Raw genomic sequence first — 17,625 nt, forward strand, 5'->3', positions numbered from 1 at the left:
TTTCTCAGTCGACGTCAGCAGCGCTCCGCCAGCACTATACACAGTGCAGGTAGAGCACCGCTTTCCCCTCCTGAGACGTCTGACGGTTTGCTAGAATCTCTTCGAGGCAGTCCGAAAGTCTTTTTCCATGGCCTCTACGAAATCCTCCCACACCCGAGTTTTTGCTTCAGCCACTGCCCGAGCCGCATTCCGCTTGGCCTGTCGATACCTGTTGGCTGCCTCCGGAGTCCCTTTGAAATCTTTGAAACTCATTTAGTCTTAATCTTATTTAACTCCATTACTATCTTAAAGCCTTCTGGTTTTATTTGACAGTACTGACAAATATTTTCAATTGATTCAAGTCATCATAGGTGGTATTGGCAACCCTAACCTTAAACCTCAATTGGAGAAAAGCAAAACAGACTTCTCTTTTTGAGGAAAAAGTTCTTGTTGTGTGTCAGTTAGAATTATATTTTTCTTTTTTCCCTGGTTGCCAGGACTCAGAGACAACAATGCAATAAAAATGAAAAATGCAAAGTGGGATTGCCCAGGGTTGGGGTTGTCACCGATGCTGACTGAGATGTCCAAGAGTTAAATGAAGCATGTTAGGCTACTTGGTGAGTCTACACTGGCTTTGGTTGTGAAGCAGATAAAATGTGTAGAACTAAGCACTGAATGAACACGTGGTGAAATGTGACTTCTAGTCATAAAAACTTTGAGTGGTAAGTAAGACAAGAAAAGTATTATATACAACAATCACTGATTATCTCTTCATCATTGCAGCTGTTAGTGGGTGGAATATATTAGGAAGCATCATTCTGTCCACAAATTTGATGTGTTAGAAGCAGGAAATAAGGATTATTGTAAGTTTTTTTTGCAGATTTGACAATGGCAAAATTAATCGTTAGATAACTGGGTCAGAGCATCACCAAAACTGTAGCTCTTATTGGGTGTTTCCAATCTGCAGTAGTCAGTATCGATCTAAAGTAGTCCAAGGAAGGAACACTGGTGAACCAGCGACAGGGTCATGGATTGCCAAACCTCACTGATGCAGTGAAGGCTGGTCCATATGGTTCAATCCAACAGATGGACTACTGTAGCTCAAGCTGGATATGGGCTACAGACTAATCATATTGCCCATGCACACCCTTGTCCACTCCTGAAAGTGCCAACAATGAACATGTGAGCACCAGAACTGGACCATGGAGCAATGCCAGACGGTGACCTGATGGTCTGATGCATCACGTTTTCTTTTACATCATCTAGATAGCTGGATGTGCGTGCTTCACTTAACTTGTGTGCAGTGTTCTAACAAGAAACCTTGGATCCTGCCATCCATGTGGATATAAGAATTGTTGCAGACCACACACTTTCATGTAAATGATATTCCCTGATGACTGTGGCGTCTTTCAGCAGAACAATGCCCCCTGCCACAAAGCAACAATGGTTCAGGAATGGTTTGAGGAGCACAACAACACATTTGAGGTGTTGACTTGGCCTCCAATTTCCTTGGATGGCAATCCAATTGAACATCTGTGGGATGTCAGTCTGCCCCAGGGCAGCTGTGGCTACAACCGTAGCTTGCCTCCACCAGTGTGTGAATGTGAGAGTGAATGAATAGTGGTATTGTAAAGCGCTTTGGGTGCCTTGAAAAGGGCTATATAAATCCAATCCATTATTATGTGAAATCCTAATCATTGGAGTGACTAAAAACATCCCTCTGAAAGATAATGAATGATGCTAAGTAATGGTAAATGGACTGATTCTTATATAGCGCTTTTCTACTCTCACGGAGTACTCAAAGCACTCTATACAACATGCCTCATTCACCCAATCACACCCATTCTCACAAGCACTTTATCTACACTTCGTGCTTTCTAACGACATTCATACTCCGATGGATGCATCGGAGAGCAAGTTAGGGTTAGTATCTTGCCCAAGGATACTTGACATGCAGACTAGAGGAGCCAGGGATTGAACCACTGACCTTCCGATCAGTAGGTGACCTGTTCTACCTCCTGAGCTACAGCCACCCATAAGTCAGGTACAAATGATAACTCCAATTACTGTGCATTTCTAACACAGTAAAGATGGCAGTAAACAGAAGTGTCAGTTTGTACACAACCAAAAGAGCTTGCATCTTCATGTTTTGTGATGGATTACTAATTTGTGATTTAATGTGTAGTTTAAAAACTAATATGAAAGGTACTTTTTGGATAATGAGTAAATACTGAAGCAAAAACTAAGGGAGACCAGTTGACTGCAAGAACAGACTAAGACTACGACCTTTATGGCCCCAGCACAGATACTGTTTGGGTTTCCTTTTTCTTTGCTTCAGTTTGCAATGGTTTTCTTTTGGGCCACTCACTCTGAATATAAAGTCTGTGGCACGCGTATGTCGGAAACTCACGGGGAAAAAGTGTATGCATGTTTATTATAGTACGTAATGCAGTACTTGTAATGTTAATAAGAAACTGGCGAGAGTTGTGATTGTAGAAGACCTATAAGCATTTTAAGTAACACTTGCAGGCTAATTGAATGAACAAGCACATGAACACATATTTTTGTGCATTTATTAAACCAAAGCAATAGTTGTTTGTATATATTTTTCTTATTTTGTATATCCCTCTTGACTTTATATATTTCTCCTGTTTGTCATTTATTCCTATTGTCTACTATTTATATTTTATTCCAGCACAGTAGATTTAAATTTCTCTGTCACTCTCCGCCATCATTATAGAGTCATTAACCCTGGCTTCACCTCACAAGTTATGACCTCTAATCTCAGTGTACACACACACACACACACACACACACACACACACACACACACACACACACACACACACACACACGTACATGTAAGTGCCAGTGATCCCTGGAGCCAATTTCACCTCTCTGTCAACTTACACTATAAAAAAGTTCTAAATCAAGCCAGGCTTAATGTGGTGACATGTGTCCTTGGTGTAGGGCAGGAGTTCAAGATGTGTGGTCTTCTTATGTGGTTTTCTCAGGAAAGCACATCATCTCTCTCATCATAAACATGGAACAGATTGTGGCTTTGTAACCTGATATGCATTTGTAGGGTTTTCTTCCCTAACATTTTGCAATTTTGCTTGTGAACCAGAAGCTTTGTTTCTTGTGGTTCTATAAAAAACTCCCTCCTATGTGTCCAGAAGCATCACTTATAGGTGACCAACACACCTCTGCAGGTCCCTTTCAGTTCAAATGAGCAGCAGTTTGCCACTGAGGTCTTTTCGAGTCACTGAGCTCTTGACACATTGATGTGGACTGTAACCTGCCATCTGTCAGGGAAAGGTCATCTTAACTGATTGTATCTTTGATGTCATCTGTTTGGTCATTGCTCAATGTCAGCTCCCTTAGCTCTTTGCTCACTATACTTTAAACCTCACATTGTGTTTGGTGCAAATTGAATCCATTTTGATATTTAGTCATAAGAATAACATGTCATTCTTTTCTTGAATTGGATTTTTTTTTTTGGAAATTATACAAAAATGCACAAAAATGAAAATTTTATAGCATTGCATAAAATTGCATGCAAATTCTTGCATATTGATTGTACTATTTAGATTGATTTTAATATTGAGATGAGTCAAATTAGCTAAATAGTAGTTTTAGGAATATTGAAATTGTCAGTCTACAGATGTCATGTCTGTTCTTATTATATAGATAGATTATATAGATTATAGATTACATACATTATATAGAGTTATATGGGTACTTTCAGGCTGCCATGAGAACTTTATGTGCTCCCACCATATTCCCAAGGCACCTGCTGGTCTTTGATGGATCATGGTGGATTCTTAAAACAGTAAAATATTGTAGCATTACAGCAAAGAAGTGCTATTTACATGGTGTATATATGCATCAGGGGCCACTTGGAGTTCAGCTTCAATTTGGCCAAGAGTAAGTTGGTACATGAACAGGACGAGCCAGTCACCAATCCACAAACCTTCCAATCAGTAAACACTACTACCCATGATATAACAAAAATAACCTTAAATTAAAAAAATTAGAACCCATTTACTCCAAGCTAATTGAGATTAAAATGACAAGGAGCTTCTGTTTCAGTGAGTGTAGAAAACAAAGTGCAGGGCCCACACACATGAAGTATCCCACAACTGCTTTGAATGCACATACTAGTTTGTAATTTATGTAACTAGTTTGCACTCTGTTAATTAAGGTTGAATTAATTTTGACAATTATAAATGACAGCTATGAGGATTGGAAAGATCATACTATGGGTTTTTAAATTTTTCTTGGTTAAGAGTAGAGGACAATGCTTTTCCAGCATTTTGTTGACCCATCCATCACCCCAACCTCCATACTGTTTTCACTTGGTTAAAAAAAGATTTGAGAAAGTTTTATATTTTCATTCATGGTTGGTTCTATGTGCCCCAAGAGGATGGCAGCAGACAGACACTACTAAGATAAAAATACCAACGAAATATAACTTTAAATAAAAAGAAATCCCATAGTGTTATTTGCAAGGTTGATACATACATACAATATATGACTAAAGAAATATCATTTACATAAAGTTTTACAACTACATTCACATAGTTGAATGCTGGTGGCCCATGGAGACCCACCAGTGCAGCTTAATTATGAGTAGAGCAGCTCCGTTGTAATGGTATCACTGCTACAAAATCAGTAAATGAGACACACCAAAAGGGCATGGGGTGAAAATAGGGATAATGCTGACATGCTGTCATGTGTAAGCGGTTTGGCCTTTTTAGCATGTGACATTGAGAACCAGATAGGAGTGTCATGCCCTGCTGCAGAGCCCAAGTGCACATTGATCTTCTCTAATGCAGTGAGCTCTCGTCTCAATGGTCAATTTATAATGCACGTGCATGTGTGTGTGTGCAGAGTGATGATGCAGAGATGATGAGGAACAACCAATTGGAACTCTAATTCATGATTTATGTGATCTATTATGTGCAGTATAAATTAACAATATTCTCTGCTATAACTATCTGTAGTCTGACTGACTGATGCTAACTATGGAATAGTTGGTGCCTTTGCATGGCAAATATGAAGCCAGTAGCACATTACATTAACATCAACAAGCCTGATCACAATTAATGTGAAGCATAAAAGCAAATTCTGACATTTTAGTCATTTCTTTGTGAAACAGATTTAACTAAGTAGATTTTTCCCTTTTTTTTGTAGTTTTGCTCAAAGGCAAGCTGTTTTCTATATGCTGAACTAAGCTTGCAACCTGCTGACTGTAGTTTTGTGACTAGCAAACGTATATGCAAATTCAATATCCCAAATTTATTTCCTTACAGTTCAAAATATTTTGATAGAGATATATTACTGACTTTACTCATACAGATCATTTGGGGGTTTTTTTACAGCAAAATCTAAGCGCAAATTAATTTTCTGCTATAACGGAATTTTTTTTCATGGCATAAAAATTGTTTATTTGCAGATGGTCCAGGCTGTAACTGCAGTGATTTGACTCATGATGACAGCATGTGTGTGTGCTACCCGCTGAGTGTAGTGACTCATGGGCTGAAAGTGTCTGCCATTTCTGAACATTTCCTTTCTCCCTGACCCCCCCACCTTTGTTTTTCACTCAAACCCTTCAAGGCACATAAGCACACACACACACACACACACACACACACACACACACACACACACACACACACACACACCAAGTCGCAGATATCAATCTGTCAGGTTGCCACATTGTCTGCAATGACAGCAACCTCTGACATTTACATGCATTGGGGACAGGATATTCTTTTGAAGAGGAAAGGGATGAGAAAGAAGAAAAGCAGTCAGCTGTGAAGTAAGTGAGGCATTACTCAGCAGCCACTGCCCGATTTAATGTCTGATGCTTGGACATTAATGAGGCAGGTAGCAGATATAGTTGGAATTTGGACAATAAAATGTGCTAACTGTGGAGCAAAACTATTTTCCTTCTGTACTTACTTGGAATTGAGATGCAGTCTGCAGGATCAGGAAAATGACTGGTTGGTCCAGAAGCAAGAGGTTGAGGTCATTCTTTTCTCTTAACAATGTTCTTGTCAAAAGATAATGAGTGTGCTACTCTACAGTGAAAATGACTTCAGGCATGCACATTGCAGTCCAGACTTGAACAACACATTACTGCTAACAGTTCACTTACTACAGTCAGCAGTCAGCTTCAATTAATGCCTCATTTTTTCAAGCACAAGTACAGAATTTATGTGCCTGTGGACCAGCAGACAGTCAGGTTTTAATGGCCAGAAGCACTAATATAGCAGTAGGTGTGGTCGAGCTCACATAAATCATGGGTAACCAAATTAACTCCTCTCAGACCTTTTTAAAGGCGTACCTTTTCAACCGTGGCACACTGAAAGTTGAATGGACAGCGAAAACCCTGCAGTCATGTCTTTACAAGCAGAATAATGTGAGCTGCTTTCAATGGAAATATCACTCAGTCACATATATTACTCTGAATTTCTTCATATGAATTGATGTCAGCTTGTTCTATTCATTCTTGCCATTTAGTTATTCTGTGAATCACTTTTAAAGTGCACTTTCAGCAGGAAAAACATGAATAAAATATAAGATGTAATATGCATGTTGAAAAACAAGCAGTTTTTCATTAAAACAATAAATTCTCCTTAAGATGATATTAATCAAAATCAGTAAAATCTCAAGTGAATTAGAGAAGATGTTAACAGGCGGTGTAGTTGTATATTGTTGCTTTAAGCTGCATGAATTTATTAAATATTTGCATCATCATAGTTTTCCACATGATCCATGTGTACATCCCCAAATACAGAGTTGTGAATGTTTATGAATGTGGCACAACCGTATTAACTTAATGGTAACACTGTTTGAGTTGGCTGTTGAGTCTTGAGCTCCTTTGCATCTGTTGGACATAGTGTAGTGTTTTACATATTTGCTTGGCAAGTGAATGGCCACTTGATTAATTTCAACCAGAGACACAACCGAGGTTGGATCAGGAAAGGCGTTTGGTGTAAAATTCAGACAGGATTTAACTTCTTTCAGTAACAAATGACTGCCATATATTGGATAATGTTTTTTACCTGATAAAAAACTAATTTGCTGAATGCAGTGTTGCTACCTTAATTTTAGTAAAGTAAAAGAGCAAACATACAACAATGAAGAGACATTCAAGACAAGAGGGCACATATTCACATCCGTGGTTAATAGAGAAGTCTAACAAAAAGAGAAGAAAAAAAGGTCATATTGCTGAGGTTTGCCTCACTCTATAATATGCATACAAGAACAATCTGCAGGATGCAAGTAGATTATAATTGATCTTATAATTATCCCAGGTTTAGCAAAGCAGCCATTTGAGTTCCATGTAGCCCAAAGGGATGTGTTTGACAATTATACATGCAGCATCTATAACCTTGATCAAACCTTGCAAAAGTTAAATATCTTTATAAATTGGTGAAAAGCTTTCTTTACAGCTTGGACAGAGCAGAATTATAAGTAAGGAAGTGTTGTGGTGATTGAATGAATAATGAATCCTTGTTAAATCCACTGAAACTACAAACATTCATTTTGTTGGAAAGAAAATGCCCACAGGCAATTAGAATAATACATTAAGTGACGTAAACATGATCATTATGGAGGGACCTGCTGACCACATGTTGAGGTTTTTCTTTTCTTTTTTCCACGGTTGTTTATCAGATCCAATTAGATGTTAACTCAGGTGAAAACCAGCCAGGGCTGGACTGGGACAAAAAATCGGCCCGGGCATTTTGACAAGAGACCAGGTATTAAAGCCATAGGGCCTTTGAATGAAAGCAAACGCTGTTGTGACAGTGATACACTGTCTTGTTGGTATATGTATGATTTCTATACATTTTATGTCAGATAAAAACTTTGGTTGTAAGATTCAGATAATTATTTATTAAAAGCGAGACATTTTAAATAAGAACAAGAAAGAAAAGTATTTCTTTGTGCCCCCCTTTCCCTGTTAATGCCCTACCTGACCCCCTGGCAAAACTTTGCTAGACCCGCCCCTGCATAGTTACCAGCTGTCAGCTACAAAGGATCCTGGTGTTATTTGTCTCTCAGAAACAGTTCATAACTTCCCTTCAACTCATTCATGTCACCTAAAGATAAAGCTGTTTCTCCATCACCTGTTCAGCTCTGATGATTCAGTAAGGACATCTCCTGGTTTCATCTTCATGTTTCCCTCTCACCACATATCCAAACCGATATCATGACCAGCAGCTTTTACCAGCAAACATCAGCAGATACTAGAAAATAATATTAAATAAATTCTAACAGCAGCTGATCAAGCTTAAACGTGCTGCTGTTGTTTAGCGCAACATCCGCTGGTTTCCTCTTTCTGGTGCAAAGTGGGCGATAAATAAATGAGAGAGAAAAGCTGATCAGCTGATCACTGATCATGACTGAAGTAGCAACAGGAGAGGGAGGGGGAGAGAAAGAGAGAAGGATAAGGAGAAGCAGCTGTGCAGCGTAAAGACAGAATAACTCCAGCTTTGTGTCTTTTTCCATTCTGGCTGAAGTACAGGACATACTGCGTTTCCTTTCAGCTCAATACAAAACTCGTAATATTTTCTCTGGATACGGGACGATTCCGTTTTTTTATGGGACGGTTGGCAACTCTACTAACTAACCTTATGAATAAAATAAAGTTCACTATTGGTAACATCATAGCACCCACCCAGCTGTATAGAAACTGTCATGCTAGCTCACGCAGTACGAGTTATTGTAACTGACAGTAAAAAGTCAGCACAACGAAAATAAACTACCCCTAAAGTTGGTTTATATCTGACCCAGACAGACTGCAGGTCATATAACTTCTTACCTGAAGTTCAGTTCACCTGACACTCGGACCTGCGGCCGCCTCGGGTCTCTCCTCCTCCTGCCTCCCCTTTCCCTCATCCACCTGCTGGCCTCTGTGGAAGCTCCGCCATAGCCACCACCAAACAACGGAGTTATTTTTACACATCGGCCAGCATCTGGTCAATCCACCACCTCTCATTGTTTATACCGTTACAAAAAACCCAGAAAAAACATCAGCCCATAAAAACGAAAAATCACCATCGGTCCACCGATGGAGCCAGCCATGTCCCATTATGCCCCATGGTCTTGTAATTGTGGAGGGCCAACTGTGCAGCCTGGTTTCAAGAACTGCTGCTGCCTCGATCTTGTGAAGATATTATTACTGACACTGTTGCTGTCAGAAATCTAAGAGACATGCATTTTTCAGAGCAAGCGTGGGTTGCGCCAGAAAATCCCACCGTCACTGAAATTACCACCATAGACACTTTCCCAGGAAAATCCAACACTTTAGTTCACAGACTGATGAGTTTGATTTTCATTGGCCAAATTATTTTTGCTGCTCTCCGAGTGAATATGCCAGAGGTTTTCCAACCATCCAGCAGCATTTGCACTAGTGGCATCTTTTTTTGCCAGTAAAATTTCTTACACAGTCATCTTGTGAGTGACAAACTAAATTATTGGTCTGTCTTTGTCTCAGTACAGCTGTTTAAAAATCCAGATATTTACTTTCTGTAATGAAATTTTAAGATTGTTCTTATCAGCCATATGCCAAAGACACATGTTTAGAAACCCGCAAGATTCTTGTTTGCAGCTAGTCTTAATTTGACGACACTGATATGAAGCTTCCACATTGGCACTGAGTGGACTTATGTACTCTGTGACCAAATTGGTGGAAGATGATATTCTATAATATCTCCTGATCCTGGTACAGAGCTGATTATAGTGTGCAGGAAGAAATACGTTTGATCTTTTGTTCTTTTTTTTGCTCTCAGTCTAGGGTGCAGAGAACTGAGGGACCCTTGTAGCACAAGTAACGACAAAAATTACTGTAGTACTGTAGAAATGTGATGTAATGTTACTTTGTAACACATTACTGTAATGACAGTAATGGGTATAATGTGTTATTTTGTAATGTGTTATTGTTAAGACTGGTGCTGTGTCACATAATCTTATTTGGTCATCCCCCCTTTTTTGTTCTTGGTCTTCACTGAGCAACAACATTAACAAGAAATCCTGGAAATGCCCCTGTATGTCTGCTGAGTTTATTTACCCGCAGTGGGGGAAATGATCTTTTTTGGCAGCTCATGGCCCAGTTGAAAAAATAAACAAGGAATAAAACAAAAAAATATTCAATCCTATCTTGTAGGATTAAATGTGATGATAAAACAGTCCCAAAATGTTCTAACTGATTAATTAATTAACTACATTTATTAAGCATATTCTGTTGGCCTTTTCTCCGTAGCTTTAGTTTAAAAAATGACCAGGTCATGTGAAGCAAGCTTAGAGTATGACCTGCAAGAAAAGTGACTGATCCCCACTGGCTTGTCACTGAATCTGTGAACCATTTAAACTTTAATGGATTTCAGATCACAGATCACTCTTAATTAAAAGGCTTATTTTATGTGGGTTTTGGTCACAAGATGCAAAATAAAAATTGGACATCATTTGTGTTATTGTGTATGAAAACAACTGCAGCTGCTCAGTATTATTTCAAGTCCAACATGTTTCCAGCTGTGCTTTGATGTTAGTGTCTAGCACTCCTTAGGCACTTTTTGGATGTTTTGGCCATTTGTCTGAGTCTTATTTTCACTTTGCTTGTCACTTGTACTCTGTGTCTGTTCTGTGTGTTTGTGTGTGTGCGCTTTGGGTTCAGCAGAATTAGGTGGACAATGAACATGCCTGGCGGCACCCCAGGGGAGGAGCTCACAGATGAGGAGAAGGAGATCATCAACAGTGTGCTAGCTCGGGCAGCTATGATGGAGGCCATCGAGCAAGAGAGGATTGAGTGAGATGGAAAACCGTTGTCTCTGTTGCACTGAATCACATCACCAACCATGCACAGATGCTCACTGAGATGAACAACTTTTTGGTGACAAACCTGTGCCAAGTTTGTGTCCCTGTGCTGATAATAATTTGCATGTGCTCTCAGGCGTCTTTCCAGTCGTCTGGATAATATCAAGAAGACAGCGTGTGGTGATGGAGAGATGCACTGTCTGCTGTGTGGTGCGTCGTTTGGACCACAGGGGGTCACAGCTGTCCTCTGTGTGCAGTGCAAAAAAGTAGGTGGATTTTGTTACTTTTTTTTGTTCATAGGGGTTGAAGGGACTGTGCCTGGACTGGAATTTTCTTTACCACTGCTTGGAAAGTAACATTTACTCAAATACTATACTTAAGCACAACTTTCAGGTTCATTACCTTTTCTTTAACATTCTGCTCTACTTCATCCTTCTACCTAATGGTATTCCAGAGATTTATGTGACATTTTTAGTAACCAGTGCAATTTCTTGATTCATTTAAGTTGTTGAAGAGTTCAGGTGGTGATTACTGTAAGTCACTATGACCCATAAAGCCACAAAAGGGCGACACCAGTTTGAAACAAATGTAAAGAAAACAATTAGGGTTTAATATTAAGTTCTGGTCAATTGTATAATTGAACATGTATACTAAAATACAATCTGATGTTAAACATTAATTAAATGAGTGATAACCAACCATTTGGACATCTGCCACGTCACAAAAAGATGAAAAACGAAAATAAAGCTTATTCAGGACCCCCTAAACAGAATTCTTGTTTCCTGTGTTCTATACTAATTTTCTTATGATATATATTGTATGATATATATATGGGAAACCATTGGTGCTTTTTTGTGATTAATGATATACAGTACAAGATATCCCATGGCCTTTAGGTGTTGTTCCTATTTGCGTGCAGTAGCGCAACCACCTTGCACTTATGTAGTGTATGTCATGTTTCTTGTGTAACAACGGGAGACCAGTTTCTACTTTATATTTGAGTATAATGAAGTTGACTTAGAGATGATGAAAAAGTCATTCCCAAAAACACACATTAGGCACCACAGCTAAGTTACAGCTAACTGGCTAAAAGCCACAATTCAAGCTATTGTAGGTAGCAGTGTTACACATATTTGCTTTATGGTTTAAAATGATTTAACTGACAGTTAAACAACACTGTTTAACATTGGCAATAAGTTAGTATCATGGATCATATTTAGAGTTGAAATTATTTGGCAAGCTAAATCACTTTATTATCTGCTACATACTTGTAGTGTCAGATACATTTCTGTTTTCTTGCAACTTTCAGGTTGGTTGCCCCTCCTATGTGCATTTCAAACCTCATATTTAGTGCAATGCATTGTCGGTAATTTCCTTTGGCAAAGTCGAGGGGCATGTTGGTTTGCTGGCTTTTCTGTCACTTTACTTTGTCATATAAGAAATAAACAGACAGAGGTGTACATGCTACTTGTACATCTGAGTCTGCACTCATATGTCATGTTTGCTTACATTTATAAACAATAGGAAACCAGTTACATTTTTACTTAAAACAGTATTGCAAACTAAACGTTGGACCACCTTTATGGGCTAAAGAGGCAAAACAAATTGAAGGATAAAGAATAAACAGGCATGTGGTGCCCCCATATAGAAATGTTGGCAGAAATACAAAAGTGCAGAGAAATTTGTCAAAGTGCACCACTGGAATGATGAAGTCATTACACTAGGACAGGTCCTCAATGCACTTGCGCACATTTTTAAGTGAGGTCATGCTAGAAATCACACCGAAAAACATAAAAGCTGACACCCTGGTGGGGTCAGTGACTTCTTTGTACTAGTTTACTGTCGCTGCAGCTGCACTAAGCTTATAATACTGCATCTCTGACCTAAGCTTGGTTGTTACTGAAATGACTCACTATTGATCTGCTCATTCAACTCTTTCTTTACCAAAATATATGAACAATTTTTACTTATGTCTGTAAAAGTGTGTCAGTAGAATTTAGCTGAGGGTGCAGAGCGACCTTTTTGGACAGCCCGGTCCCCCAAGCCCCACCCATATTGCCAACACTGCAGGGAGCCCTCATGCACTTGATGATTTGACAGTGGGACAGTCCTGAATCCTCCAGGGTTTTAACGGAAACATGACTCAATGTCTGTAAATTTGTGACAGTGGACATTGGGCCTAAGAGTTCAAAAGAGGACCCAAATGCAGCACAAAATTAATTTAACAAACTCACAAAGGATGTGAGCAAAATGTGCTGCAAAATACTGACAGGATACAAAGTCCTTAAACTGAAAAAGGCAGAGATGGAAACCTGGGAGTGCAAGTATAGAGGGAAACTCATGTCTTCACACTCAAGGCTGAGTGGAAAATGAGATATAGGTGGAAACAATTACGGACTCACAGGAGGGGATTGGACAAAGACAGAAAGGAAAAGACAGAAAGGAAAACAACAAAATACACATAAGGAAAAGCATTTACCAAAGTACAGGGTGGGCCATTTATATGGATAAAATGGGAATGGTTGGTGATATTAAAGTCCTGTTTGCGGCACATTAGTATATGTGAGGGGGCAAACTCCTCAAGATGGGTGGTGACCATGGTGGCCATTTAGAAGTCGGCCATCTTGGATACAACTTTTGTTTTTTCAATATGAAGAGGGCCATGTGACACATCAAACATATTGGTAATGTCACAAGAAAAACAATGGTGTGCTTTGTTTAAAAGTAACTTTATTCTTTCATGAGTTATTTAAAAGTTTCTCTGTGTTCACAGCCATTGACATGTCAAAGAGGTTAACACGTGAGGAGCGGATCGAAATTGTGTTGATATCTGGTGAACGCAGTAACCGGGTCATTGCAGCAGATTTCAATGCAAGACACCGTACGAGACCACCCATCTCCCATGCTACAGTTAGCAAACTGCTTGCTAAGTTTTGTGAAACTGGTTCAGTGTTGGATTTGCCAAAATGTGGACGCAAGAAAACTGTCACTAATGAAGAAACATCAGTGGCTGTCCTAGCTTGTGGGGCGACCATGGCCCAGGGGGTTGGGAATCGCATCTGTAACCGGAAGGTTGCCGGTTTGATCCCTGGGCTCTCTCTCCTGGTCATTGTGTCCTTGGGCAAGACACTTTACCCTACTTGCCTACTGGTGTTGGCCAGAGGGGCCGATGGCGCGATATGGCAGCCTCGCTTCTGTCAGTCTGCCCCAGGGCAGCTGTGGCTACAACTGTAGCTTGCCTCCACCAGTGTATGAATGTGAGAGTGAATGAATAGTGGTATTGTAAAGCGCTTTGGGTGCCTTGAATAGCGCTATATAAATCCAATCCATTATTATTTTTATTAGCTTCATTCAGCAAGAGCCCACAGCGTAGCACTCGCTGCACGTCACTGGAGAGTGGCATTAGTCGAACATCCCTTCGGCGGATATTAGCTACTCACAAATGGCACCCTTACAAACTCCAGCTACTGCAGCATCTCAACGAGGATGACCCAGATCGGCGCACAGAATTTGCAGAATGGGCAAAACAAAAATTGGAACAGGACCCTCAGTTCACGCAGAAGATTTTGTTCAGTGATGAGGCAAACTTTTATGTGAATGGTTAAGTTAACAAACAAAACCACCGCTATTGGTCTGACACTAACCCACATTGGATGGATCCCTCCAAGACTGTTGGAACAACAAAAGTGATGGTTTGGTGTGGTATATGGGGTACAACGATAGTGGGTCCATTCTTCGTCAATGGAAACCTCAAGGCCACTGGATATTTGAAATTGCTACATGATTATGTGTTTACCTCTTTATGCACTGAAGCTGGCACGTTCCCTGAGTTTTTCCAGCAAGATGGTGCACCACCACATTATGGGTGCCAGGTCCAAGCATTCCTAGATGAACAGTTTCCTGGAAAGTGGATTGGTCATCGTGGGCTGGTTGAATGGCCCCCAAGGTCTCCCGATCTGACCCCCTTAGACTTTTATCTTTGGGGTCATCTGAAGGCAATTGTCTATGGTGTGAAGATACAAGATGTGCAGCACCTGAAACTATGGATACTGGATGCCTGTGCTGGCATTTCTCCTGCGGTGTTGCTATCAGTGTGTGAAGAGTGGGAGAAGAGGGTTGCATTGACAATCCAACACAATGGGCAGCACATTGAACTCATTTTATAAGTGGTCAGAAACTTGTAAATAACTCATGAAAGAATAAAGTTACGTTGAAACCAAGCACACCATTGTTTTTCTTGTGACATTACCAATAAGTTTGATGTGTCACATGGCCCTCTTCATATTGAAAAAACAAAAGTTGTATCCAAGATGGCCGACTTCTAAATGGCCACCGTGGTCACCACCCATCTTGAGGAGTTTGCCCCCTCACATATACTAATGTGCCACAAACAGGACTTTAATATCACCAACCATTCCCATGTTATTACGCTGTATCCATATAAATGACCCATCCTGTAAAACAGCTGTGCCTAGAGCAGAAATGTAAAAGCACAATTAATCAAATAAACATTAAGTAAAAATCAAAAATCCCAGCACTGTGACACGACTCAGTTGGAAAGCTTACAAACTGATGCATCAGTTCACATGATCCAATAATGTCAAATAGAATCAGATATCACAGGGGATATTATTTTAATACTTTCTGTACATTTTTCCTATGTTCTCTTACAGCTGACACATTGGCTGTTTACGGTGTTTTCTATATTGTTCAACAGCTCTTAAAACTGCTGGGCCATGTGCAAACAAATCTGGACATACGTGGTGCATTTCAGGGTCTTATACACTCAACAAAAATATAAACGCAACACCTTTGTTACTGCTCCCATTCCCCATGGGATGGACGTAGAGACCTAAAATTCATTCCAGATACACAATATAACCATCCCTCCCAAACAGTGGTCACAAATCAGTCCAAATGTGTGGTAGTGGGCACATCTGCTATATTGAGATAATCCATCCCACCTCACAGGTGTGCCACATCAGGATGCTGATCTGACATCATGAGTAGTGCACAGGTGTACCTCAGACTGCCCACAACAAAAGGCCACCCTGGAATGTGCAGTTTTTTGCGCTATTGGGGGTCTGGGGACCCAGAACCGGTCAGTATCTGGTGTGACCACCATTTGCCTCATGCAGTGCAACACATCGTCGCATGGAGTCTATCAGATTGTCAATTGTGGCCTGTGGAATGTTGGTCCACTCCACTTCAATGGCTGTGCGAGGTTGTTGGATATTCGTGGGAACTGGTACACGCTGTCGTATACGCCGGTCAAGCACATCCCGAACATGCTCAATGGGTGACATGTCCGGTGAGAACTGGGACATTCTCAGCTGCCATCGGCCAAGGTGGGAAAGTGGGCGTGGGTCCCAATCAGCCAGAGTTTCGGGTGTGTTCATTGTGAAACCTGGCCCCACCTTATCATGCGAATTCCTGAGGTCAGATGGCCCAGGATGTGAGTGGGCGTTAAGGCGTCTGGGAAGGGATCTCAAAACTGGATTGTCCACTTGTCCACAGGACAAGACTCAGCAGTCCATCTGCATCTTAAGGATAAAGGACACTCTTTCGAGGATGCCAATGTTCACATTTTGGACAGAGAGGACAGATGATTTGAAAGAGGAGTGAAAGAAGCCATCTATGTCCACTGTGAGCGACCATCTTTGAACAGAGGCGGGGGTTTACGACACCAACTCTCTGCCATCTATAATCCAGTTTTGAGATCCCTTCCCAGACGCCTTAACGCCCACTCACATCCTGGGCCATCTGACCTCAGGAATTCGCATGATAAGGTGGGGCCAGGTTTCACAATGAACACACCCGAAACTCTGGCTGATTGGGACCCACGCCCACTTTCCCACCTTGGCTCAGGTGATTAGAGGATCATCAGGGGGTCCTTTTGTCCCTCTGTGGGGGGTTACTCCCACTAGGTTTATATCTGGGACTCTCCACCATTTGACCTTAGAACTGAAGAAGCTTCTCGGATGAGAGGTGAAACGTCTTCAAGCAACTTAAAGAAGTCCAGACGCTTTTCTTTGCAAGCTCCTTTGACTACGATGACCTGGATGACTGAGAACCTTCACAGACATACAGTGAAACCAATATAACATCTCCACATTCACAAATATACATTTCTGACATTCAAAAACAAAACAAAAACAAATCAGCGACCAATATAGCCACCTTTCTTTGCAAGGACACTCAAAAGCCTGCCATCCATGGATTCTGTCAGTGTTTTGATCTGTTCACCATCAACATTGCGTGCAGCAGCAACCACAGCCTCCCAGACACTGTTCAGAGAGGTGTACTGTTTTCCCTCCTTGTAAATCTCACATTTGATGATGGACCACAGGTTCTCAATGGGGTTCAGATCAGGTGAACAAGGTGGCCATGTCATTAGTTTTTCTTCTTTTATACCCTTTCTTGCCAGCCACGCTGTGGAGTACTTGGACGCGTGTGATGGAGCATTGTCCTGCATGAAAATCATGTTTTTCTTGAAGGATGCAGACTTCTTCCTGTACCACTGTTTGAAGAAGGTGTCTTCCAGAAACTGGCAGTAGGACTGGGAGTTGAGCTTGACTCCATCCTCAACCCGAAAAGGCCCCACAAGCTCATCTTTGATGATACCAGCCCAAACCAGTACTCCACCTCTACCTTGCTGGCGTCTGAGTCGGACTGGAGCTCTCTGCCCTTTACCAATCCAGCCACGGGCCCATCCATCTGGCCCATCAAGACTCACTCTCATTTCATCAGTCCATAAAACCTTAGAAAAACCAGTCTTGAGATATTTCTTGGCCCAGTCTTGACGTTTCAGCTTGTGTG

General features: G+C 40.8%; 1 protein-coding gene across 5 annotated transcripts in view; it reads left to right on the forward strand.

The window, feature by feature from the left end:
* Positions 1-17,625, forward strand: part of rph3aa (rabphilin 3A homolog (mouse), a) — a 48,628-nt gene that overhangs the window by 13,479 nt on the left and 17,524 nt on the right. For 2 of the 5 annotated variants that reach the window (XM_085464394.1, XM_085464397.1), the window contains exons 2-3: positions 10,667-10,798; positions 10,943-11,072. In XM_085464394.1, the coding sequence (XP_085320520.1) occupies positions 10,667-10,798; positions 10,943-11,072 (262 nt within the window). Of the gene's footprint in view, positions 1-5,650; positions 5,804-10,666; positions 10,799-10,942; positions 11,073-17,625 lie in introns of those variants that run through there. The other 3 variants (XM_085464398.1, XM_085464399.1, XM_085464395.1) reach the window with 3 other exon arrangements.

Source organism: Copadichromis virginalis, linkage group LG7, assembly GCF_057382275.1.
Source record: "Copadichromis virginalis isolate Kocher_CV1m ecotype Utaka linkage group LG7, C_Virginalis_male_GT1.1, whole genome shotgun sequence".
NCBI classification, from domain to species: domain Eukaryota; kingdom Metazoa; phylum Chordata; class Actinopteri; order Cichliformes; family Cichlidae; genus Copadichromis; species Copadichromis virginalis.